The sequence below is a fragment of the Pyrgilauda ruficollis genome, unplaced genomic scaffold (assembly GCF_017590135.1).
Source record: "Pyrgilauda ruficollis isolate IOZ18807 unplaced genomic scaffold, ASM1759013v1 scaffold62, whole genome shotgun sequence".
Lineage (NCBI taxonomy): Eukaryota > Metazoa > Chordata > Aves > Passeriformes > Passeridae > Pyrgilauda > Pyrgilauda ruficollis.
This window is the reverse complement of record NW_024527933.1, coordinates 2,573,566-2,601,333: the sequence shown is the minus strand read 5'-3', so window position 1 is coordinate 2,601,333 and position 27,768 is coordinate 2,573,566. Positions and strand designations below refer to the sequence as shown.

The following is a 27,768-nucleotide window of genomic DNA, read 5'->3' as shown; positions in this document are numbered from 1 at the left end:
ACGTCTTGTTAACTCTCTGCTGCAGACCTTTATTGGTGCTTCTTCAATAATTTGTTTAAACTATGCAGTACAGATTCCTTATTTTAGCACTAAGACTTACAAAGGCTTCTTTTAGCAGCCTTTAATTTCGTACTTATGTATGTGACATAGCCTGTGGCTGTGATCTCTGCTGTGAATCTGCAGTTGTTTTGGGATGAAAGCAGAAGGCAGCTGGAAACTCAGTAGCTACATCTAGCTGTCTACCTAGAGAAGGCCTTGATTTCAAGTTTATCTAAACAAGCTCGACTAATCCCAACTATCTGGGGGGATCCACTGTCAAAACAAGCAGCATGGCCCTAAGGCAAACACAACCATACAGAAATGAAGGCTGGGACTTCCAATACTCCAATGACTGCATACTGGAGGCTTTTTTTCCTGAAAAGAGAGTAAGAGAGGTACAATTTGCATAATGCCTTTTCATCAGGAACTTTTGGAAAGCTGACAGAGGTCCAGCTTATAGCGCTGTAGCCACAATACAGAGTCTATAGGAGAATCCTTGAATGACCTGACCATATTGAAAGAAAAAATGAAAGCATCGAAGTATAGCCAAGTGAGTGTGGAAAAGAGGGCTGGTGCATTGTCTAACATCTGCTCTACTTCTCGTTAGTTTTGTTCTTTGGTATTCTATGTGGACTTTGGAGAAACCTAAGACAGCCTAACATGAATCCTATAATCTTCCTTCTGAATATTTATGTAGTGTGCCAGCCTCTAAGCTGTCCTTTGCATCTTCCTACTTCCCCCTCATTTTCATGCTCTCAAATGAGGCCAACATTTCAAAAGCTAAATAAATGTTTGTGAATGTTTATAAAAGATTTGCATAAATTTGTCCTTGTTTGACAAAGATCACTTTTTTCTTATGCCAGTTCTGAAATATTTTAAAGGTTTCAGTGCTTGTCTTGACAACAAAGTCCTGCCTCAGAGAACAATGATTGCTGATTAAGTGGGTATGTGCTCGGAGCTGAATAGAGCGATGGAGTCGAAGGCTGAAAAGGCCACTCATCTTAAGCCAGAATTATAATATTTAACAAATGCTAACCCAAGGATAGATTTAAAGCTTTGGTTTTGGTGCAGTGTACCTGTGCAACTGACTGAGGGGCTGAGCAGGATGTGATTATCTTTTCACAGCTAATAGTTCTCACCTCATTTCTGCTAAATCTGCAAGTGAAAATACTCCTCGGTTTTAGTAATTAAATGTTTAAAATACATTTAATTGAATCAGTGTTCCAGCTCTCTGCTATTGACACTTCTTACCTTTACCAATTGATCACTGTTTATGCACATAATTGGACCTGATTTTTTTATGCCTGTTAGTATAATTTTTCAATTATTTGTGATTTAAGACTGGAACAATTATTCAACAGTACAACAGTAGCTGTAGATTTTTTTTTTTAGCTAAAATCTATTTCTCTTAGAATGAAACTAAATCTCTGCTTCTACTGAAGGGGTTTTAAAGACATTTGTTGAGGAGATCTCTTTGAAAAACTGCTTAAATATTTAGTTCAGCTTTACTTTCAGATTTTTTTTCTACTGGAGAAAAGTAATAGTCGTTCCTGTTCTTTTGTTCTATGAGTTGAGAGGTTGAAGTTGTCATTAAGGCAAAAACTAGAGCTACTTCTCTGACACAGTTTTTATCACATCTGCTAGGCCTGTGTCCCAGGAGGAGCCGAGCAGAGCCCGGAATTGAGCACAGCCCCATTATCTGCTGGTTCTGCGCGTGTTGGAAAAGGAGCGAGACCTCGGGGAGGCTTGGAGCCTCCTCCCGTGTAATGTCCAAATCACATTTGAAGGACTGGTGGCAGGAAAGCTTTGGCCTTGGGGTGTGAATTCTAAGAAACAGAGTCACAATTAGGTTTAAAAAATTCAGGGATTTTGAGCTTTGTCTTGAAATATGTTTTTAGTAATGCAAGGAGAAAAGTTGCCCATCTGTGCACGTATTTTGTACGTTTAAAATATTTAAATGCTAGCAGGCCTCAATATGCTTAGGAAATGTTATTTATCTCCTGCTCTTCCTGTTTCCAGGATTGTGGATATGCGTGTTGGGGTTTTTTTGTTTGTTTGTTTAAAACAGTGTTTTCCTGAGAACAGTCAGTTGCCTTCAATGAAATGATGTTATTTTGTGTGGCCCTGTTCCTCTGCTGACCCTCAGACAGGGACAGGCGACTCTGGGAGAAAAACCCTCCCCTAATTCAAGCTTTAGAATTGCTCTGAAAAAGCTGGTGGATTTCTGGAACACAGAACAAATGGATAATCTAGTGCTATAAAGTTGTATTTGAATACCAGTAGAATTAGAAAAGTAGAGATAAAACTAAATTCAGGCAATTTAGAGTCATTCTATTAAGCAAATTATGTCCAGATTTTTTTTTGGCACAGACCATTCTTTTAAAGACCTGATGAAAATAATTTCTTACAATATTTAGTACATTACAAAATTCAATAATGCTCAGTAAGGATATAAGGAATAAAAAGATTTTATAGCAAAATCAATGCAATATGAAATGTGGCATAAATATTTTAAACAAGCAATGATTTTTTAAAAAGAATCTGTGTTGTACCAGTTTTCTCAAAACTAGAAAAACCTTTAGAACTTAGAGAAATTTTGGGTTTAAGGTTATTGTTTGCTTTTTTGAATTCTTAAACCTGTTATTCCCTTGCAGTGGATCATTTAATTAATCGTTAGCTTAAAATTATCCAAATAGTTGAATTAAACATAACAGCAGTTTACAATTCTGTGGGTATAGGAGACATTAATGGACAACCCTAGTTTAATTGGATAATATTTTGCTTCAGTTAATCTCTTAGCACTTTTTATGCAATATTAACATTTCTGTAGTGTTTAAATTTGATGCTGCTTCTGAGGAGCGATGAAGTCACCCGTGGTTGTTGCTGTTCCCTGTGCTCACACACCCTGAGCCCTTCAGGCTGGCTGCATTTCTCTTCTGGGCCCCCCTTGTTGTCCAGTTTCTCCTCCATCCTTCCTCAGTCTGTTGATGTTCTTGGAAGTCTCTGGGTGTCCCTCCATGGCAGAGGGAGCGTTTCATGGGTTTGCTGGGTTCGGATGGCTTTTCAAACTGGGCAAGGTGAAAAGTTTCCATCCTCTCTGTGTAGTGTTTTGTTTGCAGCAGCCTCAGCTGTACTTTGCCTCAGGTGTAAGGGCAAGGAAATGAAACAGCAATCCCCCTTTTTCATAATGGAGTCATCTCTTCTCCATGGAAAACTCCTCTCACTGGCCATGCTCTGTTCTCTGTAACAAGTACCTGTGGGGTTTTGGGGTCCTTCCTTTCCACCTCCCCAGGATCCACAGCTGAAGCTCCAGTCTCTCCTCTGGGTGGTCCTTCCAATTTCATCTAGGTTTTCCTAGGTTTTCCAATACAGGTTTCCAGCCTGTTGGTTTGTGTGGTGTGTTGTTCCCCTGCTCTGACTCCCATTCCTATGGAAGTATCATACCTTAATTATTCAGCATTTTCCACAGATCTCCTGCTATTCTGATTTCTTTTTTGTCCCACTTCTCCCTATACTTCTTGTTCCCTTTTGCATCTCTGGTGTCTCGTGCATCTTTCTAGGAGCAGATACTTTGCAGCAGCCCCTTCTCTAGCCCAGTCAATTGCACTTCATTTCTGAGTGCAGTTTTATTTAATTGCACCTGCACGTGGGATATTTGTTAGTGATGTTCATTTGAGCAGAAGTGAAGCAGCCCACTGTATTTAAGAGAATCTGAAGTTGCTCTGTTGGTTTGGAAGTGGGAGCATACGGTGAAGGGTTTAAAAATAAAAAAGACTTCAGCTACAGCTTGCATATTAAATTCACAAGTGAATGTGCACATTTTTTTCAGCATTGTTGAGCTTTCTTTACTGTTTGGTTGCAACAGAGAGATGGTTTGGGACACGAGCCCGGTGTGTATTGTGTGTATTCCCAGCCTGGCTTTCCAAGTCTGTCCTGCCTGTGTAGGAAAGCCTTGCAGAGCCTGCCTCACCTTCCGAGGTGGCTGTGGCACAAAAGGGCTGAGCGCGGTGTTCCTGCCTCATTTATTTTGAAAACTTTGCTACTGAAACCAAACTTAATCAATGAGCTCTGTGTTGTCTCCGATAAGTTATGTACTGGCTTTATTGATTGGGAAGGATTTTAGAAAACCCATGTGGGGTTTATAATGTCAGCAGTGTTTTGATTATGAAAAGAGTTGGAACCTTGGGACGGGGAGCCAGGTGGTGCCTGTGCTGCAGCCCCCGGTGCCGCGGCTGCGCCGCATCCCCCGGGACACGGTTCATGCCCTGCACTTTAGCTCTGGTGACTGGCTGCTGGAGATGCACTTTTTGCTCATTAAAATGTTAAAAATCAAACTGCATGTAAAAAGATTTGTGAAAATATAAACTTGGGGATTGATCCAGAAAACTGGCGTGTGGTCCCCTGGAGACCCCGCGGCAGCTCCCGGGTAATTCGCGTTGATCAGCCGCCTGTCCTGGATTGCTGGGGGGTTCTGGTCTTCTTTTTAGGGGCTCCTGCTTTACAGGCATTTATGCAGGTTTTTCTTTAGGAAAATAGCCATAAGGGAATAAAACAAGAAAACAGACTATTGATATTTTATCTGTGCTTCATGTTGAGTTAAAAAAAAAAAAAAAAAAAAAAAAGACAAGATGTTGACATGGAGCAATTGTAGGTTTTGTTTTGTTTTGTCTGAAATCATAAAGAAATGAAGGATTTTCTAGGTCATAAGTAATAACCTATAGAGGTTGGGTAGAATGTTGCATATAAATGATGTAGGTATTGCTTATCTTTCAAACTGAGGAGTATTTAAAGAATTTTAAAAAAAAGTAGCATTATATTTAGAGTAACAAGCTTGCAACTTGAGCAAAAATGGGATAGTTCTTCAGTAACTGTTTTCTTACATGCAAAAGATCAGCAGTTTTCCTAATTAAAAACTAATTCTACATATGGTATTTATTTTATTAGTTACCATTGAAAAATAAGTCTGCAGTTAACCTGTGCTAATCTCAGTTTTTTTGGTTGTGAATTGAGGCAGATAAGAATTGGTGTATAATGAATAGCAAATTATATTGAATGACATTGCAAAAGTCAGATAATAATATCACTGTAAAATCCTTCTCTAAAAGAGAAGGCAGTTTAGAGCAGTACAGAGCCAATATATGGCCTGTTTACATGAACATTTCCTTTGCTGCATTTAGGAGCTGTAAATATCAAGGAATAAGTGCAGAGGAAGTTCTGAGTAATGCACTTCTCCAGTGACACAATGCTGATGAGATGCTGAATGTTTTATTGTGTGAATGGTTTTACTTGCAGTTACAGGAATTATTCAAGTCATCAAAATAATGGAGAGAATATATTCTGCCATTTTGAGGTGACTAATGGCTTTGTCTTCTAACACTATTTTATTTCAGAATGTTGTGTATCTATATGATTTTGTTTCTAAAAATCAATGTGTATTGATAGGGCCAATAAAGTTACAGGCACTTTGTTCTCCTGATATAATAATTTCACAATTTTAGAATTCTTTTGTGGGTTTTGTTTGTTTGCTGGCATTTTGCACTGTGAGAGCTCAGTTGTGGCAAAGGACCACTGTGCAGTAGTTAAAAATGTGTCCAGATGCAGTTTTTGTGCCTGAGCAATTGGAGTTGTTCAGCTTGTGAAAGTCAGTGAGATTCTGCACCAGCAGGAGCCCGATCATATTAATGAGACCTTTACTATCAAGGCATTATTTTGTATCAAAATAGAGATTTCTGCAGAGTTTACTCTGCAATCTACATAGCTCCTTTCCAAGTTTCCTGCTGCAATTCAAAGGAGACGTCTTTGCTCTACATGGCATTCTTCAGTAGATCCTTTCTTGTTCTTTAAAAACAGGAGGTTGTTAAATAATCTATCAATAAACTGTCAAGAAGTCAAAGTTTCCATATCTGTTTTTGCCTGAAATCCTCAGAACTTGCCACATTTTAGTTGTCAAGAAACCTCCAAAGAAGAGTGTGAGCAGTTGAGCCTGAAACCACGGCTCAGGATGGGCTGTGCTTGTTTGAATTATGCAGGAGGAACATGTTCCTGCAAGGGAGTCAATATGTTTTGTGCTTCACTGGAGAGGTTATTAGATTGATGGAGTTTATTTGGGAATGATGGCATTTGGCTTAGAAATAAATGAAGCAAGGAGCATCTATTTAGTTATTGATGATAATTTATTGCTATTGGTCGGAAAAGTGTTGATTTTATCTGAGGGTTTGTTCAGAGCTCTGAAAGCAGAAATGGAATTTACACTCCAGGACCTGAAATATTGAAGTGTGAAGGAGAATGAGCAATGAATTGGCTGTAGGAAAGATCTGTAAACTGAGAGAACTTTGTGGTGTCTTGTGGGTTACAGAATTCAAATTTTGAAGATCTAATGAATTGCTTTGTCTATGAACACAACTATTTTGGGACTAACATGTTGCTGGTTTTGCCTCTTTAGTAACTGTATTTGTTTAATGTTGTAAAGTTGAAAATTTTTAATTTATCTGCTGATCATGTTTTCACTTTTCATATTCATCCTTTTCTTTGCTCTCGTGCTTAAATGCTTTTCTGTTTGTGGTGCTGCTTTGCAACTTCTAGAAGATGGTTTGTAGGTTAAACAATCCACATCAATTTTAATACACATTATTTTAATCAGTCTTCTAACTCCGAGATTTCCTTTCTAATAGCAGTAGGCAACATTAAACATTCCTGCTATGAGACCTATTGGCTTCATCTTTTGTTATTTATCTTGCTGGTGTTGGGAAGCATTCTCTAATCCCCAGACCTCTGTTCCTAGGTAACAGTCAAAAGCTGTGCCAGCAGAAGTGGTCCTGCCAGGCCAGGCCCATGTGGTTTGGTGTTATTCACTCCGATCCATATGGTCAGGGTAGGGACTGTCCCCAGAGAGGTGTTAACACTCAACAACCCAACCTCCTCCTCCTCTTTGGAGAATTGCTGGATGGCTCCTGCTGCCTGCCCATGTGTGAATCTTGATTAATTTTTCATTTTTAATGAAGTTTGATCATGTTTATTATTTCACATGATTGACTGCCTGGTACTACTTCCATGTAATTGATAAAGCCCATATTTCTTCATCTGTCTTTTATTTCTTCAGGGCAAACTTGTGAAATTGTGTGATGTGGTTAATATTAGATTTATTGGTCCCCATAGATGTATAAATTATCTTTTTTTTTTCTCTCTCTCTCTCTCTACAGGAAGTTCTACAGACTCTGACCAAGTTTTGTTTCCCCTTCTATGTGGACAGGTATTGTTAGCTTTTCAAGCTTTACAAGAAAATAAGCTTGTCAATAAAACCCCTGTAGAAAATAAAAGCCATACCGTTCATAGTGTTCTGTCTGAGTGACTGGGACTTAAAGCACCTGAGTGCAAATTATAGTCTCAGAATTACTTTTTCCTGGGGTTTTTATGGGCACCATGAAACAAAAAGAAATTTTAAAAGTTGGAGTTGTTCGGTGGGAGTACTCTGAGGGCACTTTTTGCACAATGCTTGGATGGAAAATGCTTGGGTAGGAATTATCAAATATGCATATTAATACCGAAGCTTTGTCTGCTTGTGCATTTTATTTCTTAATTGCCAAAATGTGGGTGGAACAATTAATGAAATGCTTTACATTTGAAGGCCTCTTGACATTGCTGGAACGCTGCTGTTTTACTTGACAGCTACTTAAGGTGACTTCTGATTTTGGGGGAGAAATTGTAAAGTGAATGTGAGAAGATCTGAGAATATTTACTTCCTGTAATTTAGGAAACTGTAGAACTCTTTTTAGTTTTGCATTTACTGTGATGTATTCTTGATGGTTTCTTGAAAAGAACAACAATTGAAATTTTGGAAGACTGCACCAGTGCTCACCTCATCTCTGAGCATCACTTAATTGGTCAGAATGACTTGTCTTCATCAGCTGAGACACAGAATGGTTTGGGTTGAGGGAACTGACCTTTACTGTGATTAAACTGCTGCAAGTCTTTTTCTCATTTTAGAATTTGGAATCCCTGTTTTACTGCTCATCCTTTTCATTTCCTAAGGGGTGGAAGCAGGCAAATACTCATACATTTTTCTCATGTATTTGTTTCTACTAGAAATAGTTATGCTTTCTGTGTGTAGATTTATTGTACCTAGGGGTTTTGTTTGTTTTGTTGTTTTTGGTTTTCCTCAGCAATATAACATTTTGAAAGATAGAACACTGAATACCCATATGGGGTGCAAATGAGAACATAATGAAAAGTGATTCCCATTTCTGGATCCACTTGTTTGTCTGAATATCACAGACTGTCACTGAAAGACAGCAAGCCAGCCAGTTTGAACGAAAAGGAGACATTGTCACCCAGAACACTCTTAATAATTTCAGATGGAGAGTGGACTTCTCACCCTGCAGGAGGCAGAGCACACCCCAGGCTAAGGCTGTGGCAGCTGAAGGAGGTGCTTGTGCTCCTTCTCTTGTGGCTGTAAAAACAGGCAGTGGTGGCACTGGAGGTCCTGGCTCCCAGGGGCACAGACACTCCATTCTTTTTACATTGATTCTGTTCTTGTGTTGTGGCCACTGGTCAGAACCCCAGGGACTGCTTGGCCATTCCTTCAGGCAATGGCCCAGGAGTTTTTTGCTGCTGTGGTGGTGGAATGAGGCAGAGGCTCTTCTCCAGCTGCAGGAGTGCAGAGCTGCTCCTTGGTCCTGCTCCCTGCCAGGATTGTGTTAGTCAGGTGTAGGTGCTGGGGGGGATTTTATGGAAATCACTCCTCTCCCCTTCCCTCCAGCCATAACTTGTGTCTGCCCCCTTAGAGATGAAACTGATGCTGCTTCCATCCTGTGAGGCTCTAAATAGACCTTCTGCCCATTTGAAAGAAGAGCTCTGAATCTGAAGGGTTGGTACTAAAATCTTAGGAAGAACACTTTTTATGTGGGAAAGTTTATCCTTCCCTGTGAAAAACTGGCACCAAACTGGAGCAGGACCTGTCAGCAAGTCTGGTTTCTCCAGGTCACATGAATGCAGGACTCTCTAGGTTTGCTCTGGAGGAACTCACAGCTTGTCTGAGTTGTTTAATAAACAAGCTTCTCCCTGCTGCTAATGAAACGTGGTTTTTCCCCCTGTTCCATAATTTTAATTGTCAGTTCTAATGCTATTTCTCACACACGCTCTGCTCTCAACCTTGTTAAAATTAAGCATATAATCCCCTTTTAAAACACCCTACTAAAATCACCATAGTAACATTACATCCAAGCTTTACAGATAAAACACACCAGCAGTGAGGGATTTTTGGGTATCCCCAGCAGCTCAGTGTGGTTTATGGAAGTAGTTGCTCTGCTGACATTTAGATTTCAGGAGGTTGATAGTACTCATACTGGCTAATTCTCAGACTATTGGAATGCTTTAAATATCTGTCTTTTTGTTCATCTTCATCACAGCATGTTTTCCCTTCCCTCTTTGGAATCCACTGAAGGATTCTTCTTTCTAAGCTGGACAGTGACATCTTTCCCATTTGGATCCGGCTTTTATTTCTGCAAGTCTGTTTTTCCTTTGTTTCCTCTAGGCACTGAGTGTGTACTCTCCTACAAAAATTGGTTTTTTGTATGTGGTGTCTTAGAGGAGAATATTTTAAGGCCTGTGACTGTGAGTTAAATGGCTTTGAATTTACCAGGGTATTTGTTGCAGTTGGTAGGAGTGACTTGTAAAGCTACATGTCAGTGCAAGTCAGATTTCTCAGTTCTCAGAAAACCTAAAAAAACCCTAGAACATGACCTGAAATAAGTCTTAATTTCCTATAATTAGAAGTATTTGGGTTATATGAGAGAACATGGGATTGGTTGCTGGTTGATAATCAGAACCATTTTATTTTAAAGATAAAGTCATTATTAGTATCCTCCCACACTTAAAAAATGGGAAAAATAAACCACAAATCCCCCACTCCTCCCTCATCAAGCATATTTAAGCTTCTGGAGGGTGCATACTTTTTAGCTGATTTCTCAAAAAAACTCTGCTGAAAGAGGAAATGTTATAGGTTCAATGACTTGGATGTGATACTTGACACAGAGTTAGCTCAGCAGTAATTTTTCTCTCCTGCTCTCTGTTTCCAGCCATGCCATTAACCAAGTTGGGCAGAACTTCACCTTTGTGCTCACAGACATTGACAGCAAGCAGAGGTTTGGCTTCTGTCGCTTATCTTCGGGGGCCAAGAGCTGCTTCTGTATCTTAAGGTAGGTCTGTGGTTTGGCTTCTGGCTGACTGCAGGAGCAGTGCTTGACTTTGCAGTTACACTGCAATTACCATTTCCAGCTGCTCAGAATTATTTCCCTATCTGGTCCTCAAAGTCACTGTTCTTCTGCACAAGTGGTGCAAAATCCCTTGCACTTGGAGTTCCTCTGTAGATAACTGTATTTGTTTGTAGTCAACGTTCTGGAGTTAACAACGTGGAAAAAAAGTCTCTTTGCAGTAATTTGATATGACATAGCATGATGGCAGCTGTTATCTTTAGCTGTCACAACTGATCTTGTTAAGACATTTTGTGGACATTTGTACATGCAAGTTTTATTAACAAAACATCTGTTGGTAACTGAGAGGATGTCACTGATGCTCTCCACAGCCCCAGAGTTTGTACGTGTGAGCTTTCCTCTGTCCTATTGAGGGTTTTGTGAAGCTTGGCATAATAAAGACTGTCAGTGGAAGTTGGAACTATGCATTTCACAGAAAATGGGCCAAGAGGCTCTATCAGAGTAGTTTCTGATAACCTCCCACAGCCATGTTGGAATACAGTCCAGAAATTATGCCAGTAAAATCAATTTTGATGTCTCCCAATATTTTAGTTCCATTAAGAGCTTCCATGGATTTAAGATTTTCATCTTAAATGAAATGGCAAATGGTCTGTCTTGTTTTAAACACATTTAAGCATTGCCTGTCTTCTACTTTCTGCTTTTTGTGTGTTCATGAGGAATTGGAAGTTGAGGAACAGTAGCCCAGGTAAAGCCAGCAGGTGACAGCACAGCTGGGGCTGCAGCCTCCCAAATGAAGGCACTGCTCTGTGAGCAGCTGGACACATCTGTCAGGGCCATCCCTGGCTGGCTTTGCACAGGACACAACCAGGGTGAGGACAGAGGAACTTCTCTCTGTCCCATGTGAGAGTGGGACCCTGGGTGTGTCTGGATGTGCCCCTCTGAAGCATTCCAGGGGGGACATGGCAAAATACAAGGTCACCTCTCCTTGCAGGGGGCTGCACACAGCAATGCCATGGAATGGGAGCTTAATTTATGGAGAAATTGTGAGATCTACCCAAATTCCTAATTAATTGAGTGGGAGGCAGAGTGACAGGTGTTTGCTCAGTATCTTCTTCCATTCTGTCTGTGCTGTAGCAGACACTTCAGCTATTATTAGCTCTGGCAGTCCAGCAGCAGGGACTGGATCCTGCAGGCAGGAAGGTGTTTCCCAGCTCTTCCCACTGAGCTGCTCCCCTGTGCAGTCGGGTGCCAATTCCCTCAGTGTCACGTGGGCAGTGTCTGCTTACAGAGGGTAACTTTGCCTGATCAGTGTCAAATTAAAGGAGAAACACAGTTTTAAAAAGAAAATCTGAATGAGGAATAGTGTGGGTCCCTTCTTGATCCCTCCTGGTTCTTTGCTGTCAGCTCCCTTATGTTGAGTGAGTGCCAAGAAGAAATGGAGGAGTTCTGTTGTAGTTAAATGCCTTCTGCTTCAACTCATAACCAAAAAAACCCAACCACGGTGGATGAATTGGGACTCTTCACTTCCTTCCTGTTGCTTCTTCTGTGCACTGATGGGAAGAAGAAAGCTCATCATTAATGCAAGTTCATGCAAGTTTTAGAGGATAATAAAGAGTGTAAATCAGCAATACATGAAATCACTTCCTCTGTTCCCAGGACTGCAGCTCCCATTATTGATGTGAATCTTCTCAGTGTCCTTTATGTACTAAAGGATGGTGCATGGTAAATGGGTGGGGGAAAACATGCTGAAAAATGTGAGAACGATAAGTAAAAGCAAATGGGGATGAAAAGAACGTTTGTTTAATTGCTTTTAAATTACAGATTGGATGGCAGCAAGCTTCAGGTATTCCTTGCTATGCTCAGCAACAGTGTAAGAACTAAGTGATGGTGTTTATTACTAGAGATGATATTCACAGGCTTAGCAGGGATTTTATGGGTCTGGCCATGGTAAAATGGTTTGGAGGTGGAAAATCATCACATGTTTAGATCAGTTATTGAAGAGAAACAGCAGGGAAAAAAAATTCTTTTCACTCAGAGAGTGCTTGAAAAAATTTCTGCAATGTTCTGGAAGCAAAGTACTCTAAGTCAGGGTCTGGACTTGAGCTTTGAAGTGACCCAGAGGCTTTTCCCTGTGGATGCAGAGCACAGCGAGGCGCCTCTGGGAGTTCAGCAGCAGTGGGGTTATCCTGTGGCCAGCAGAGAGGCAATTCCATTTGGCAGGGAACTGTTGGACTGTTTTAACCAGTACTGCTTAGAAACCTGCTTTTGAGGTAGTTGCCACCGGGTTTTTCCTGCTGTAGTAGCTCACACAGATTGATGAACTCTCTGATAACTTCGAAACCTGCTTTTCCGGGTGTTCTGTGGTGTTTTCAATGCGGAGCCACTCGGTTCAGTGTCGAACCTGCCTCTCTTCTCCGGGTTCCTCTTCCCTGCCGGGGGTTGTGGCTCCGCTGGAGCCGCGGGGCCCGCCCGGGGTGACCCCGAGCGGCTGCGCTGCGGCGGCGGCGCCAGCAGAGGGCGCGCGGGAGCGCAGGGACGGCCCGGCGGGGACAGGCCCGGGGGGTTCGGGGTGAGGGACAGGTGAGGGACAGACCCCACTGGGTTCGGGGTGAGCCCAGGTGAGGAGCAGACTCTGCCCTAGAGGATTTGGGAGAACTCACCTGAGCCGAGGTGATTTCTCATAGCACACACCCACATCTCCCAAGGAAATTGGAATTCCAGACTGCCTTTTCCATTAAAACATGGTACAAGTCTTAAAATGGGCTTTTGAATTATTTTCTTTACAATCAAGTAAGAGCTGATGTCCAGTCATCAAATTCTGTGTTCTGATTTGGGAATTTCACACCCAAATATCTTTTCTTTCTAAGACTTTACTTAAGAATTTCAGCTGCAATGGGATAAATCCTAATTGCTATACATTAAGAGGCTGAATTTTTATTGTTTCTCTCTAATTTCACATCAGATTTCACATAGGCTTTTGAGAGAGAACAGTGTAGATAGTTCTGGATTAAGTGAACAGCTCTGGTCTTTTATTTAAAAAGAAAACAAAAGAAAACCCAAGTTTGTGTGATTTTGCTTTGGTTCACAAACTTTCTGGGCAAAGTTACTGGTTTGCAAAGGTCCCATGTTTGCAACTGTGATTTCAGTTTTACTGAATTTGAAGTTTTCTTGGGTTATTCAGGTTTTGTACGCAAACTAAAATCATTCTTTTGAAGTGAAATGCAGAAACATTTGTGTGGAAATCCCTCTCGGCCAAAATAGCTGAGCTCTGCACCACTCTTTTTCTAAGATAAAAAGAAATGAATCCATAATAGTTTGTGACAGATGGCAGAAAATGTAACTAACTGAATGTGATTCTGTATGGAGTTATTTGAGGTTTTTGGTGTGATTTGTTGTGAGTTCCTCTCCTCCCCCCTTTCCTTCCCTTTGATTGCAGTCTTTGTCCATTTATTCTTAGGACAGAATAAGATTTCTGAGCAGGGGCCTCTCTTGTGGTGCAAAGTGAGAATTGTTTTTAATTGAGCAGAAACATGTGGAAGGATCAGGAATATCTCAAGGGATTACAGAAAAATTCCAAATTTGTACTACTTACAGCTTGTGTTTAGAGCGGGGTCTGCTGGGAATAAATGTTAGTTAGTGTGACCTGTGACCTTAAAAACTGTTGACATGGATTTCAGCCAGAAACTGGCCACAGAACTCCTTTGTTAGGCTCATTCATAGCTCCTTGAAAACTCCAGTCAGTGAAAGTTGCCAGCTCAAATCTAAGGAAAGCAGAGCCCTTTTTTTTCCTTTTTTTTTTTTTTCTTTCTTCCCATGCTTTGGAAACAGTGGCCGCCCCTTAACCAGCAAGACTTCTTTAATAGAGCTGCAGGGCCGGGCCCTGATTGGAACTGACAGCTTCCTGGCCCGGGCGTGCCAACTGGCAGGGCCCTGAGCCATGGGACAGACAGACAGACAGACAGACAGCGCCGGGGGCTGCACTGCCCTGCCCTGCCCTGCCCAGAGCCCCGGGCAGGCCCACAGCCACAGGGACTGCTGGGGACAATCCAGCCCCAGGGACTGCTGGGGACAATCCAGCCCCAGGGACTGCTGGGGACAATCCAGCCCCAGGGACTGCTGGGGACAATCCAGCCCCTGGGACCTGCTGGGGACAATCCAGCCCCAGGGACTGCTGGGGACAATCCAGCCCCACAGCCCTGCTGGGGACAATCCAGCCCCCGGGGACTGCTGGGGACAATCCAGCCCCAGGGACTGCTGGGGACAGTCCTGCCCCAGAGCCCACAGTCCTGCTCGGGAGGGAAAAAACCCATCCCCACAGCTCTGCCTGTACCTGCTCTGTGGGAGGAGATGCAGTGTTTGTGATGGGGATTGTTTTATAGTAATTGTCCTGTTGTTTTCTAGAATTTTCCCGTTTCATTGATTTGGCCAAAATCAATGTTTTGCTTCCATAACTATATGATTCTTTGAAGCCTTGCAGAAGATGTTTGGTAATGGCTGGAAATGCTTGGAACACTTTTTGGACAGTCTGTTTGGTCCTTGAGGTGTATCGACCCTGGAATCCCTGTTCTACTTAAAATGCTTGGGAGATGAAAGCAAATGGCAAACTGCTTCTGTTAGACATGGCAAAGGCCACAAAATACATGTATAAATCATGGGCAATTGGATCTCTGATTCAAAACTGCAACAGAATTGTACCTAATGAAAATGTTGCTGTTGAGCCTCTGATGCCTTCATAGATTTTTTTTCATTATTATTTTTTTATCAGTGGCTTCAGCACTTGCACTGTCTGTCAGTGAGAGCTGGAGAGCAGAGATGCCTCAGTTCCTTTGCACGGGCCTTTCAGAGAGCGGAGGAGAGGGCAGGCAGGACTCGGAGCTGCAGCCTGACCTTCTTTCACAGAAACTGGAGTTTCTTACAAGCTGTAACTGTAGCAAGCCAGGGCAACTTTCTGAGCTGGGTGACAGGAAATTGAGCTGAAGTGGCTCAGAAAATGTGCGAACGCCCCGAGGGCGTGTGCAGGGCCGGAGGGGCTCCGGGTGCTGCAGGCATTCTGCCTTAACTTGACATGTTTATAAAACAGTTTACATCTCAAAAGTTTAGGGTTTTTACCCCCGTTGATTCGCTTAAACAGACACTGGCTCTTATTTTCAGTTGCTTGTCAGAATATATATGGAAAAGTGATGAACCTAGTGAAGAGGGAGCTTGACATCAATTAAATTTAGCTATCTGCTCTGTGTTTCTTCTTCCTGATACGCTGTCTCCAGTATAGCTTTTCCAAACTTCCTGTGGATTTTCCATTATTGTCCTTACAAGTTTTACAAGATAGAGATGAGCTGTTTGAAACTACTGTTCCAGGAAAAGAAGAATAGAATTTTGTATTACATCTGCTCATTTGTTGTCCTCCATTTTCATCTCTGCCATTAACCATTTTGTAGACTCTAGAAACTTCTTCCAGAAAGGCTGTAAGGCCTAGTATCTACTCTTGCTCAAGTATTTTTAAATAAGATAATGGTAATTTAAATAAGCTAATAATGGCTTATGGCTGGAGTAGGGGATTTGAAGTCTTTGCTACAGAAGCTTTACTCTGTGTGATCAGCTGGTGATGATGGTTGAACCAGAAGCTCCCCTCTGTTTCTATAATCTTTTTCTCCTACTGTCCACTAGAAACAGAATTTATTTATGTCCGTCTAGTGAGTTTGAAGTTTTATCTGCAGGCATGGCTGGCTGCACTCAGATGCTGAGTTCATAAGAGGTTATTTGGGTTGTATTAGGAAGATGTTTTTTCCCATTGAACATCTAGATAAACCAGACTGCTCGTTGGTAAGAGCAGCCATAAGCTGTACAAAAAAATAATATGACCTGGGAAGTACTGATATTGGAAATAAATATTGAAAGTCAGATTTTCAATAGTCAAACTTGAGTCTCTCCCTGCTTATAAATCATGGGTTGCAAAGAATGCCCATACTGTGCTTGGCATTGGAGTAAAGATGCTGATTTTGTGTTTCACTGTGTATGCATATACACATCATTATTCTTAGTTGAAAGCTGAAGTGTTATCCTTTAACACTGCTGCTTATTTATTTCCACGCTGATTCTGGTACCGAGGCTGACTGCGTGCTTGCATTAATGTTGTAGCGGGATGAAGTTATCCCACTTGTGAGTTAGTAGCAGCCAGAAGTACAGGGAGTTGTTTACAGGGAGCCCATGGATTCTGCCTTTCTGTGGAAGCATTCAAGCAGCAAGGCCTGCACAGTCTGTTTGGCACAGTAGCTGCTCTCAGCTGGCCCCGTGCCCTCCTGCTGTTAGGCAGGGCAGAGGATGTGCCAGATCCCGCCTTGTGCCGGAGCAGAGCCTGCCTGCAAATCTGCTTGTAGTTAGCCTGGGGCCTTTTGGCAGCACTCTGCAGCCCATTGATTTAGTTGCAATGCTTTTTCCTTAATATTTTCCATCTGGCCAACAATGACCTATAACGACAGACACAAAACAGAGTTTGAATTATGAGCAGTGTAATTGTGCAAATGCTTCCAAATCTCACTCTAGAACCTGCACCGATGGGCGCCGCCGCAGGGGTTCCTTCCACAGTGCTGCCTTGGAGCTCTCGAGTTCCAGCTCTGTCCCAGAGAAATGTGCATCCAGTTAAACTGGGAGCGTGTTCATTCTTGCTTTTCCTTGCTGTCTGTTGATCCTGAGCTGGGGGTGCAGCTCCCAACAGAGAAATGTGCATCCAGTTAAACTGGGAGCGTGTTCCATTCTTGCTTTTCCGTGCTGTCTGTTGGTCCTGAGCTGGGGGTGCAGCTCCCACAGCCTCAGCTTCCTCACGCTCCCCTGCACACACTGCTAGGGCCAAAGCCTGCCGTGGGGCCCTGGGCCAGCGGGAGAGAGGGACCCTGGGGCAGGCAGGGCAAGAATGTGAGTATGGAAATGCTCCAGGACATACAGCAATAGGTTTGGGGCCTTGCACTGTCAGGGATGTTCTGAGCTCCCACCTGCAGCCGTGCTTTCCAGAGGGAGCTGCTTCCAGAGCTGGGCCGTTTGTCAGCTCTCCCAGTTCTGGACAAGCAGAATTATTGCTTCCATTACAGTGATCACAAGCACTTCTAGTCCTCTGTGTCTTTAAACTCTGTATTCTTGAAGAAGACCTGTGAACTTATTTGCACAGTTCCACACATTCAAGCAGTCCTGCAAGCTTCTCCTCTTCCCTCTACATTGCTAATTCAGGGAATACTGATTTGACTTTTAGTAAATGTGAAGAATAGTGAAGCTGTGTCATACAAAGTTTATTGCAGATTTTATTGAAGCTTTAATCTTGACTGCAAGTCAAACCACTTTTGTAAAAGATCAGTGAGAAGGATCACAACAAAAATGTCAAGTGTTAGTGTATTGCTACTGGTGGAATTGGATAAAGCTGATAGTACTGCATTCAGTCCAGCTGCTTCACTGGTCTTGCCTTCTGACCAGAAACCAATTTTACTTAATTAATTAGGCCTTCATGTTGCGCCTTTTTTCGTTGCTGAACAACTGTAACAGAAGTAATTAAATCATGTCACTTTTTATTACCTTTGGCCCTGGCTGACTGGCTTGGAAACTTCATCTTAGAGCTAATACAAACTGAATTAGTGCATCACCTTGGGGAAAACCCCCTCCCTGGCATCAAAAAGGCAGCGAGGAAGTAGTTAAAGTACAAGATGGATAGATCCTCTCTTCCACAAATGGATCACTTTTGGGTTGCTGTCTGAAGGCTTACAAATGCATCTGTCAGGAGCGAGAGCATCCTGTCCCTGCTGACAGATGTGTACAACATTCCCAAAGAGATTACATGGCAGCTTCCTCCTTCAGAACTGGAGCTGTGGCAGAGCCCTCGGGTTATGCAGAGGTAATTGGAGACGCTGGGGCTGATCCAGAGGTGGAACTGCAGAGAAAGGCTGCTTGAGTAACTTGTGCATGTTGTTCCAATAGGAGCGTGATCCAGGCACTGTAATCATGGCAGAGGCTTTGTGTGGCTTCCTAGAGCCAGAGTTCCCTGGGCTATGCAGGGAGCACAAATAAAGCCCCTCATTTGTAACCCTGGCTGTTTATGAACATGCTTGATAAGGGACAGATCTTCCTCCACACTAACTGTCCTCAGTGTGTTTTAGAATTTATTAGTGTTTGGATATTCAGAGAATAAAATGATTGTGGGCAGTTTCCTGGTTTAATCGTTTGCTTAAGCTGATGTAACGACAAGAAGTCTCATAAATAAAAATTTGGCTTGCTGGTCAGGAAACGGGCCAGAAAGACTTTTCAGTTAATTAATGTGTCATACATTTTCAGGAATTCTGTGGATAGGTTCATCAGTGATATTTCTGCAGGTGAAGATCAAGTAATATAATTTTATGTGCTTATTTTTACATCTGAATGTTTGCTGTGAATCCTAAGCCATTGTACAGGGTGGTCATAAACAATCTGCACTCAAATATCAGACTCTGACTTGATCTTTGTAGCCTTCCTATTGACATCTTGCTCTGCAAGTGCTTGTTTGCTGTAAGTAAGGTGATTTTTACATGCCTAGCCCAGTTCCTTGCATTCTCAAATTATCAGTTGCAAGTACCACAGCACTGACATAATCATGAATTTTTCACTTGGCTCTTTCAGCTCTGCTTGTGGTTTAACTTTTACGACTTCCTACCAACTTTGCTTATTATTAGGAGCTGTGTGTACTCCCTCTGAGCATGTGAATATTTCTTCCCTGTGATGAAGCTCCCTCCCTGTGAAGGGAACTGTAAAACCTCTTGCTTCACTTAACTTTGTTTCTTGCCAGTGGGGAGCACAAGTGGTTTGGGGAATGCAGAAGAGAGGTACATGTAATTGATTTCTGCTCTGTTACTGAAATACCCTCATTCCCTACCCCAGTGTCCTCTGTAGCTCATTTGCCAAAATGCAAGGACTCACTGTTGTGTCTCAGAACTCACACACAGGTATCACAAGTGCACACCTGATGCTTTGACTTTTCAATATGTGGCAAATGATGCTCAGCTTTGACTTTTCAATATGTGGCAAATCCCTTTAGCAGCCGAGCACAGCTGGCTGCTGTGCAGTGGGGCTCTCGAACACAGGTGTGTAAAATTTTCCTGTATGAGGCAAAGTGATGCAGAGTCCCCAGGCAGGTGCAAAAACCTGGCCTTTTTAAGCAGTTAGGCCTTTATCAGTTGCATAGTTTTAAATCATAATTCAACCAACCACCATACACCAGGAAATGAACACGTAATGGGTATAGAACTCGTTTTTCTGCCTCTAATTCAGCTGAGTCACTGTCCCATAGTCCTCTTCTACCTAGCCCAAGTAGCAGGCCTGAGCCATGGTTTTACAAGGGTAACAAGGCCCTTATTTTATAAGGCATTACCTGTATGCAACATTTTTCTTCCCTCAGGAATAATCCGCGTTACAGATGGTGCCACAAACTCTGTCCCAGAGTGGCTTTGGAGCTCACTGCAGCACGTGCCAGAGCACGGGGCTTGGTGACTGGGAGGGAGCACTTTTGATTTATAATAAAAAGTTCATAATGCTACTGAAATTTCAGCTGAAACTTAGTACTAGAGGGCATAGCTTGACAAGCACGTATGATTGGAGTCAGTAATGAAAAGGAGCTGTTTCTCTGGTCAAGGAAAAAGGGTTAATTTGCATTGGGATGAAAAGGCTGTTCAGGATCTACTATTTCAACCTGTGATAGACTTAACAGCAGGCTTTGATCCCCAAATGAAATGTGATGGATTTCAACTGATGCCAGATGTCTCAAACCTAGTGGGATCTCTGATTGTCTGCCACATCTAGAATTCTCTCTTCCAGCACTTTCATGTATGCTTTTAAACGTGGTTTGAGAAGAGAGATTCCTTGACAAGCTAAGCCTTTGGAATCCTCTCTCTGTATTGTCACTTTGGTGGGGATCTTGAGGCTCTCATGCTGTCTGGTGCATCCTGCTTTTTAAAGTCAAGCTTTTTGTACCAAACTGCTCTAACTCCTTCATAACCAATTTTTAAAAGTCCAGATAATTTAGAGGCAGTATAAATCTGTAACTCTTCTCAGTTTAAGGCTGTTCTCTACCCTCTTCACGTTTGTTATTTAGAGCACTTTAGCCTGGCTGGGTAAAGCCATTGGTCAGTGTGTTTCTGTTGGTGTTGAAGGGAACATAACTGTTGATTTTTTTTACTCCAAGGATATCTTGTTGCATTTCATATATCTCACTATAAAGTGCCAAGCCCTTCAGCATGCCCATCTTCTTACCCAATGGGTTTTCTGGGATATCCTTTGCCTGTGGGTTTAAGAAAAGCATACAGACATAATTGTCAGTGTGTGTTGTAAATGCAAACAAATGTTTTTGTTATGTATCTTTATTTCCTGTCACTCCTTCAGTCCTTTGCTCTCAAACATGCTTGAAGTGTTGGTCTTAAACTAAAAAATTCCAAAAGTCTACAGGTTTCTCTTCTGAAAAGAAATGAGACACCTTATGATTGTGAATGATCTACCTGAGGGAAAACAGACAGTGCCAACAACAGACCAGGCCACAAAGATACTTCTGAAATAACTTGAACACAAAATAATCTATCCTAAAATTCAATATGCTTTTTAAAATTTTAGAGTGATTAGTAATTTACAAGGAGAAAGCTTGACTACTGAGAAGGTACTTCAAATTTTGCACATTCTGAGCCTTGCTGTGCTTGTGAACATCCAGTCCCTTGTACAGAGCGGAGGGTGGAGCTGCTGGCCCTGGGATTCACTGCAGTGCTCCAGGCTCCTCAACCCATTGGTTTCAGATGAAATGTTTTCCAATGAAGGGCCAAGGCACGGTTTTTAATTAAAAAATGGTTTGTTTTTGGCACTGTAAAATGCAGTTGTTTTGTCCCTTGCTCTGCCAGAGGCCAGGAGGTGGCTGTGGGTGCTGCACGGTGCCACACACTCATGCTGAAGTCCTCTGAATTCCTTCTGTTCACAGCAATTCCACAGTGCAGCTGCACTGGACTCTGTTTCCCCCAAGGTTTTAGAGTGACCACAAAGAGCCCAGGGAATGGTGACAGCTTTGTCCTGCTCAGCCTGCAGCTCCCATTGCCATGTCCCAGTTAGATGGCAGTGCATGAACAGAAGCTCCTCCAAATGGGCACATCGAGCTGCCCTGGCACTTCTGAGCTCGCCTAAAGTGTAAAATTGTTACATCATAAATCTCCTTGTTGCAGTTTTCTGGCTCCCTGTTGCTCTGGGGGCATTCAGCTGCCTTGAGCTCCTTTGGGAGCTCCTGGGGAGGGGCTGGGCTCAGCACTGAGATTTAGGGAGCTGGGAGTCTGTGCAAGGGAGTCCTGCTGGAACTGCTCAGGCATGGTCACGCTGCAGAAAAACAGGAAAGGGAATGTTTTAATTGACTTTTATTGTTAATACACAATGGCAAGTCAGCAAAGCAAGCACTTGCTGTTGACAATTATTTATTAAGATGCTCCGTAAGATGAGATCCAGTTCTGTGGGGTTTAGTACTTCTAAAATATGTACATGAGTCATGCTTAAGCTGCATAACTTTAAACTGAATCATGGAATGATCACTCATGGGTAGTAATCAAAGGGAAGTTTGTTACAAAACTGGGGGAAATGCAGGAAGAAAAGATATGCTGTGGGAGCAAGGAGAGGCAAGGGTGCAGCTGGCAGGGGCACTTACACTGGGGCAGGCAAACCTGAAACAAACAAACAAATAAATAAATAAAAAGCTGATGTTCAAAGGAGGCTGTTGGCTGCTCTGGGGAAGGTAAGGTGATCTCATCCACACGCACAGGGGTTGCTATGGAGATTTGGGGTGTCTGTGCTGAAGCTCCTAAGTGTGAGAAGGTGTCAATAGACTGAGTCTAGAGCAGAGAATAACGAGGCACTGAGGCCCATGAGGTGTGGGGAAGACACTGCAACACAGAAACAGCTGAACTGAGAATTTAGCCTGTGGAAATTCCCAAATGAGCCTAGAGATGCCTTGGTTCTTTCAAATGTGTTTTGTAAAGATGCTGGAAACACTGGGTGACAGAAGGAAAAGAAGGTGGGGGAAATAATTTAATAGTGTATTCCTGCAAGGAAAATAATAGCATGTGGAGAGTCATCCCTCTCTTGAGCAGAGAAATGGGATTAGTTTTAAAAATCTGTAGTTTAATGTCATTTTACTTCATCTTAACTGTAAAAAATTAAGGTGAAATTTAGAAAGAATTAAAAAAGGAAATGAATACTTTTCATGAAAGGAAGGAGAAGGTGTTTTCATTGTGTTTTTGCTATTTAAAATCATGTTTGCATAGAAGCCCTGAAGAGCATTGTGGCTTGGTTCATTAGAACCATTACTAACCAAAAATAGAATGTGATTCCATGATTAGGAATAATGCTGGCTGGGGGGAGAATCATTAGTTGTCAGGTGCAGGAGGATGGAAAGAAGCAATACTGGGTTTAAGTTTAAATTGCAGAGTTTTATCTTTAAATGCAAGAAGTCCTAAGACAAGAAATCACCAGGAGACTGGGGTAATTTTTGATTTGTTTTCCATCCTTGCATTTTTTCAAACACAAGTGTTGGGATTTTCCACAAAGATCCTTCTGAGCTCCTGCTGAGGACCTGTCTTTGTCCTGCAGGAATTGACAGGCACTGTGAGTCAGAAAATGTGTTCTGCTTCACCAGGAACCTTCACTGGGTTCATACATGGAAATGAAAAATGGTAGTAATAATAATAATAATAATAATAATAATAATAATAATAAATTCAATCTCTTTTCTCAATCTGCTGACTCTTCCTTGGGATTTTCAGCTCTCTCCCAGCTGTGCTGGGGTTTTGCTGTTGGTTGCAGTGATGGTGTGGAGGGGACAGGGAGAGGAGCAGCTGCCCATGTGGCACAGGTCACTGCTGTTGCAGTGCCACCCTGCTGGCTCTGTGGTGACATCACTGCCACAGCCAAGGACCTGGGCACAAGGGAATTATTATTTGTTGTTATCTGTTCTTCAGAGTCCATGAACAAGGCACTGGGTGTTTTAGTGGCACATGCAGGAGTAGTGCTGGCAGAAGATGCATTTGGCCTGAGTTTCCTCTTCCTTACACTTTTGTCAGTGAAGTTAGTGATGATGTGTCTGTAGTTCATGTAATAACTGAGGTCATGATTGTGTTCTGTGTTCTAGGTCACTGTAGATTATTGTGCTGAGCAAAAAGGTCAAGATTTGGGAACTCCATGAAACCAATCCTGGCTAATACAGACAGATTTTGTAAGCCTGTCACCACAGAGAAGTGTGCCCATCTGCAAAATGGAAATGACTGTTCTGTTTTGCAAGGGAGATGGCAGTTGGTTATGCTGTTATCAAAATATATATAGTATGTGTTATAAATAAATACGTGTTAAAAATTCCACTTCTGATCTGTGTGAATGGAAGGAGTAAAAGTTATGTGTGCTTGCAACTCAGTCTAGGAGGAGATGCTGCAGATATGTGTTGATGTCAGACTAGTGACTGAGTCACATTAATGTCAAACAAGAGTTGTGCCTGAGTGCACTCAGCCTGTACATGGCCCAGGAGCTGCTCTGGTGCTCCAGGGATTGTGAGCCAAGGTCCAGAGGAAGCCAAAGGTGCCACAGGTACCCTTCCACAAGTGTTGGCTCTGCTTTTTCATGGTGTCAGCACACCAGTAAATGGAGTGTTGGAGCTGGCAATGTTAAACATTAGTTTTATAAACAGTTGCTATGGTAATTGGCAAATCCTCATAAATCATTTGAGAAGGCCCCCCTTGCCTTGCCACTAGGGTTTGCTGGTGCTGCACTGGAACATGGAGTGCTCTTGCTGACAAGGTTCCCAGACCCTGGAGTGCTCCCTGGAAGTTGGGTTTGCTGAGTTCAGCAGTCTCAGCTGGGGTATCCTGCTATTGCATCCTCCTTCCTGGTTGCCTGCTACAAATAACCCTGGAAAATCTCTCCTTTCTTAAACTGCCTTCACTGGAGATTTACCTTTCCAAGAGTAAGCCAAAAGCTCCTAAAGAACTGAAATTTCAGATTGCCCTTTACTGAGTTTTCAGGCCGATGGGTGTGTGCTCTGTGCAGCCTTTGAAGCACAGCCCTGCTGGGCTGAGCTCTGCTGGCTCCTGGGGCCGGTGCCGCGGCCGGGGCGGCTCCGCTCGGGCTCTGGGCAATCTCACTGCAGAGCTTCCCTTCCTTTGCTTAACCTCTGACCTGTGAAAACAAGAGTTAATCAAAACTTCTGAGGTAGCTAAGAGGAAGGGGAAGTGTTTGGTTACAAATTAAATATGAGCAAGTCATAAGCCATAAATCTTCAGTAGTGCTACCAGTTGTGCTACTTGAGGTCCACGCGGTACAGAAATTTTGGGTTATAAACTCTGCCTGTGTTTCTTTGGAGGGGTGTTTAAGGGCTGCCTTGAGGATTTGCTTTCTGTAAGAAAAAAAATACACATATTTTCCCTTTGTCCTTTTGGCAGACATCTAGAAACAAATTCAGATAGCTGTGTTTCTTAGGGGATTTTGTTTCAACTTTAACTGGTCACAGTTTGGTCTAATAAAAGCAGAACTGTTTTATTCTTGAGTGGTCAACACATGGATTAAGTGATGAAGTAAGGGTGTTGAAGATGGCAGGATAAATTAGCTTTCTAATGTGTCCAGAAATTTTGGGGTGAGAGAGATCCTGAATTGTGTGGTGACAATGGAGGGGGTGAAAACTGAAGTGAGATTGTCTGCATAATTTGCACAATTGGTGGTGAGTTTGTCTTTGTTTTTCTTGGTTTTTTGTCTTTGTTTGTCTTGCCCCTCTCTTGAGCAAGAGCCACACAGACCCCCATGTGTTGTGGAGGGATGAGTTCTTCAAATACCAGCTCATTTCCTCAGGTTCCAAACTGTGACACTGTCCTCAAAATGGGAAGTTAATCTCAAGATAGAAAAAGAAGCAGTCATGATGAGATGCTAACCCATCATTTGGAAAACAAGCAGGAGTGAATGTTAAAAAAGGACAGTAAGTTCATCAGAGGATACTGGGGAAGAGAAGGGAAAGCCAGGGAGTCTCAAGGGTAGCAGAAATGGGGCTGTGTCTGCTGCTGTGTGGGGCTTTGCTGGTGTTCTGACACTGTGTGAATCTGAGATGTATCTGGGCTACTCTTATTGCAATCATAGAGGCTCTTCCCTGAGTGCCCAGTACAAATGTAAGGCTGGTTTGGGCTGGAGTGTTCTCCTGGCTGGAGCCTCAGCTGTGCCATGCTGGGTGTGTGCTGGCAGGCAGGAAGGCCCTGGGAGCTGCAGGGAGCCCAGCAGTGGGCACCGGGCAGGGCAGGGCAGGTGGGGGAGGCTCTGAAGGACCCCCAGACCTGCCCCGCTCTGGGGGCTCAGCGCTGCCCCCCGGGCCCTGCCCCAGCTCCCCTGGGCCCGAGGAGGTGCAGGCCTGGGGGAGCCTGCCTTTGTTTTCCCCTTGTACAAGGCATGCTCCACAGACATTAGGAGCACAGTCGTGGTTTTAAGGGCTCTCTTTTAACTCGGTACATGTATTTTTCTGGCCAAGTCCCTGAGCGATTAGGTGGAACTCTTAATGGTGCCTCTGTGGAAGCAGCTTTGGTTTCCCACTGCCAGGGAGCTTTCTGCCTTCCTGCTTTTCTGTCTTCTCAAACTCTTTTGATAGATGCCTTGCACGGATTTGTTTACCGGGTTCTTAATCTCTACTTAGCAGATATGTTTGGAGAGGATTTCTTGTTACTCTTGTAATGGCTTTTTAACTCTGCTGAAGTTTATTTAACTAAACAGAAAGAAAGAAACTTATCTTCTACCTAATCCTTCTGGATTGTTTACAATATAATGTCAAACTTAAATGCTGTTTAAAGTGGTAATTGTCTGTCTTTCTGCTCTATTCGAATACACACTTTGTAAAGATGTTTAGAGCGTATTAATTTAAACGATAATACTGTCATATAACATGAAAAGTTAAGTTGCTTATCAGTATATTTTGATAAGCTACTTACATTTTACAGTAGCATTTGCAGGCTTCAAACAAACGCTAATGATGGAGTGCCAGTCACTTTGTCTGTCTCATAGAGAGCTTCTCACCTCATTTATCACCAGAGCTGCACAGGCAGGGACCACAGGGCACTCCATTCCTTACAGCTGTCAGGATGTAGTCATATTTTATAAAAACTTTAAATCCTGTCTAACTACATCAAAATAGAATCCATTTGCTTCAGAAAGCAGCTGTGATTAAAGAGCATCAGGGAGTGCATCTCTGGCTGGCTTTGCATTCGCCACAGCCGAGGGAAATTGCTGACTGGTGTTGGGAAAGGGATTGAAATCCAGAACTGTGCCATGCAGGCAGGGCACGGAATCCTACCTGAGCTGCAGGGAAAAGGAACATCCTCACTGTCTTACTTTGTGGAATGGACATGTAAAGTAAATGAAAAAAATATGATTTTTCTGCATGTTTCCTTTTATAATTTTGTTTCTTCTTCTCTTTTGGAAGTTGTGTGCATACCAGAGGTGAAGTTTCTGTTTGACTGAAGCAAGGGCCAGGCTAAATACAGTGATGGAATGAGGTTTTAAAACAATTAAAAACTGAGACACTGATTATTCAGTTTTCAAAGCCCACTTGTATTAGGATTTAAACCAAAATAACTGTCTTTTCTTTTTTTCTTTTTCGTTCCAGTTACCTCCCGTGGTTTGAAGTCTTTTATAAACTGCTCAATGTCTTGGCAGATTATTCAGCAAAAGGACAGGTATTATTCTAAAATACTGACCCTCCTTTTCCTATCCCAATGTCAAATGAATGAGGGTGAGAGGATGAAAGAAGCTGCTTGAAGAAGTGCTTCTATCAGAGATGACCATGTGAATTATTAATCTGTATGATGCAGTGATACAGAAGATCATATTCAGCTTGGCAAGTGCCTCTGAAAAATAAATACACATTTAATTTTCTTTTTGAAAAAGATAAAGAGCAAGACTGTGGCTGTGGATCCGACCCAAGTCCCTGCAGTCACCCATCGTGGCTTTCCTGACTCCCTGAGCTGTGTCCAGCACAGTTCCTGCCATTCTGCAGTTCCCATATTGCAGAGTCCCATCAGTCTCTGCCAGCTGTCTGATCCAAGTTTATCATGGGCAGTAAAAGTAGAACTGATCTTACAAATGCAAAATGTTTACCCACCCCCTGGCCTACCCTGCCCTTGTGGCTCAGAGTTTACCTGACAGCAGCAGTTTGCTCAGTGTTCCTGGTTTATTCTCATTTCAGGATAGTCAGAGGAGTGAGCTCCTAGAAACATTTCATAAACTCACCATCCCTGAGCCAGGAACCTCTGTTCATCTTGGAGTGGTAAGTGTGGGGGGGAGATGTAAACTAAGGTGTTTAATATTCATTCCATGTCATACTAGAGGAATGTCAAAAGCAATCCTCTCTCCTGGAGCTTGTACACAGGTGTTGTTTTCCTGTGAGGAGCTGTGAAATTCCCTTTTCACAATTGGGGCCCTCTGCTTCCCTCTCCCTAACCTCAGATGTCTTTGAAATGCAGTTGATTGGAGGAAGGCT

At 42.7% G+C, this 27,768-nt stretch overlaps 1 protein-coding gene across 7 annotated transcripts in view; it reads left to right on the top strand.

The window, feature by feature from the left end:
* Positions 1 to 27,768, top strand: part of DENND1A (DENN domain containing 1A) — a 148,920-nt gene that overhangs the window by 36,952 nt on the left and 84,200 nt on the right. For all 7 annotated transcript variants that reach the window (XM_041484011.1, XM_041484015.1, XM_041484013.1 and 4 more), the window contains exons 4-7: positions 7,239 to 7,288; positions 10,113 to 10,232; positions 26,896 to 26,965; positions 27,475 to 27,555. In XM_041484011.1, the coding sequence (XP_041339945.1) occupies positions 7,239 to 7,288; positions 10,113 to 10,232; positions 26,896 to 26,965; positions 27,475 to 27,555 (321 nt within the window). The remainder of the gene's footprint in view (positions 1 to 7,238; positions 7,289 to 10,112; positions 10,233 to 26,895; positions 26,966 to 27,474; positions 27,556 to 27,768) is intronic.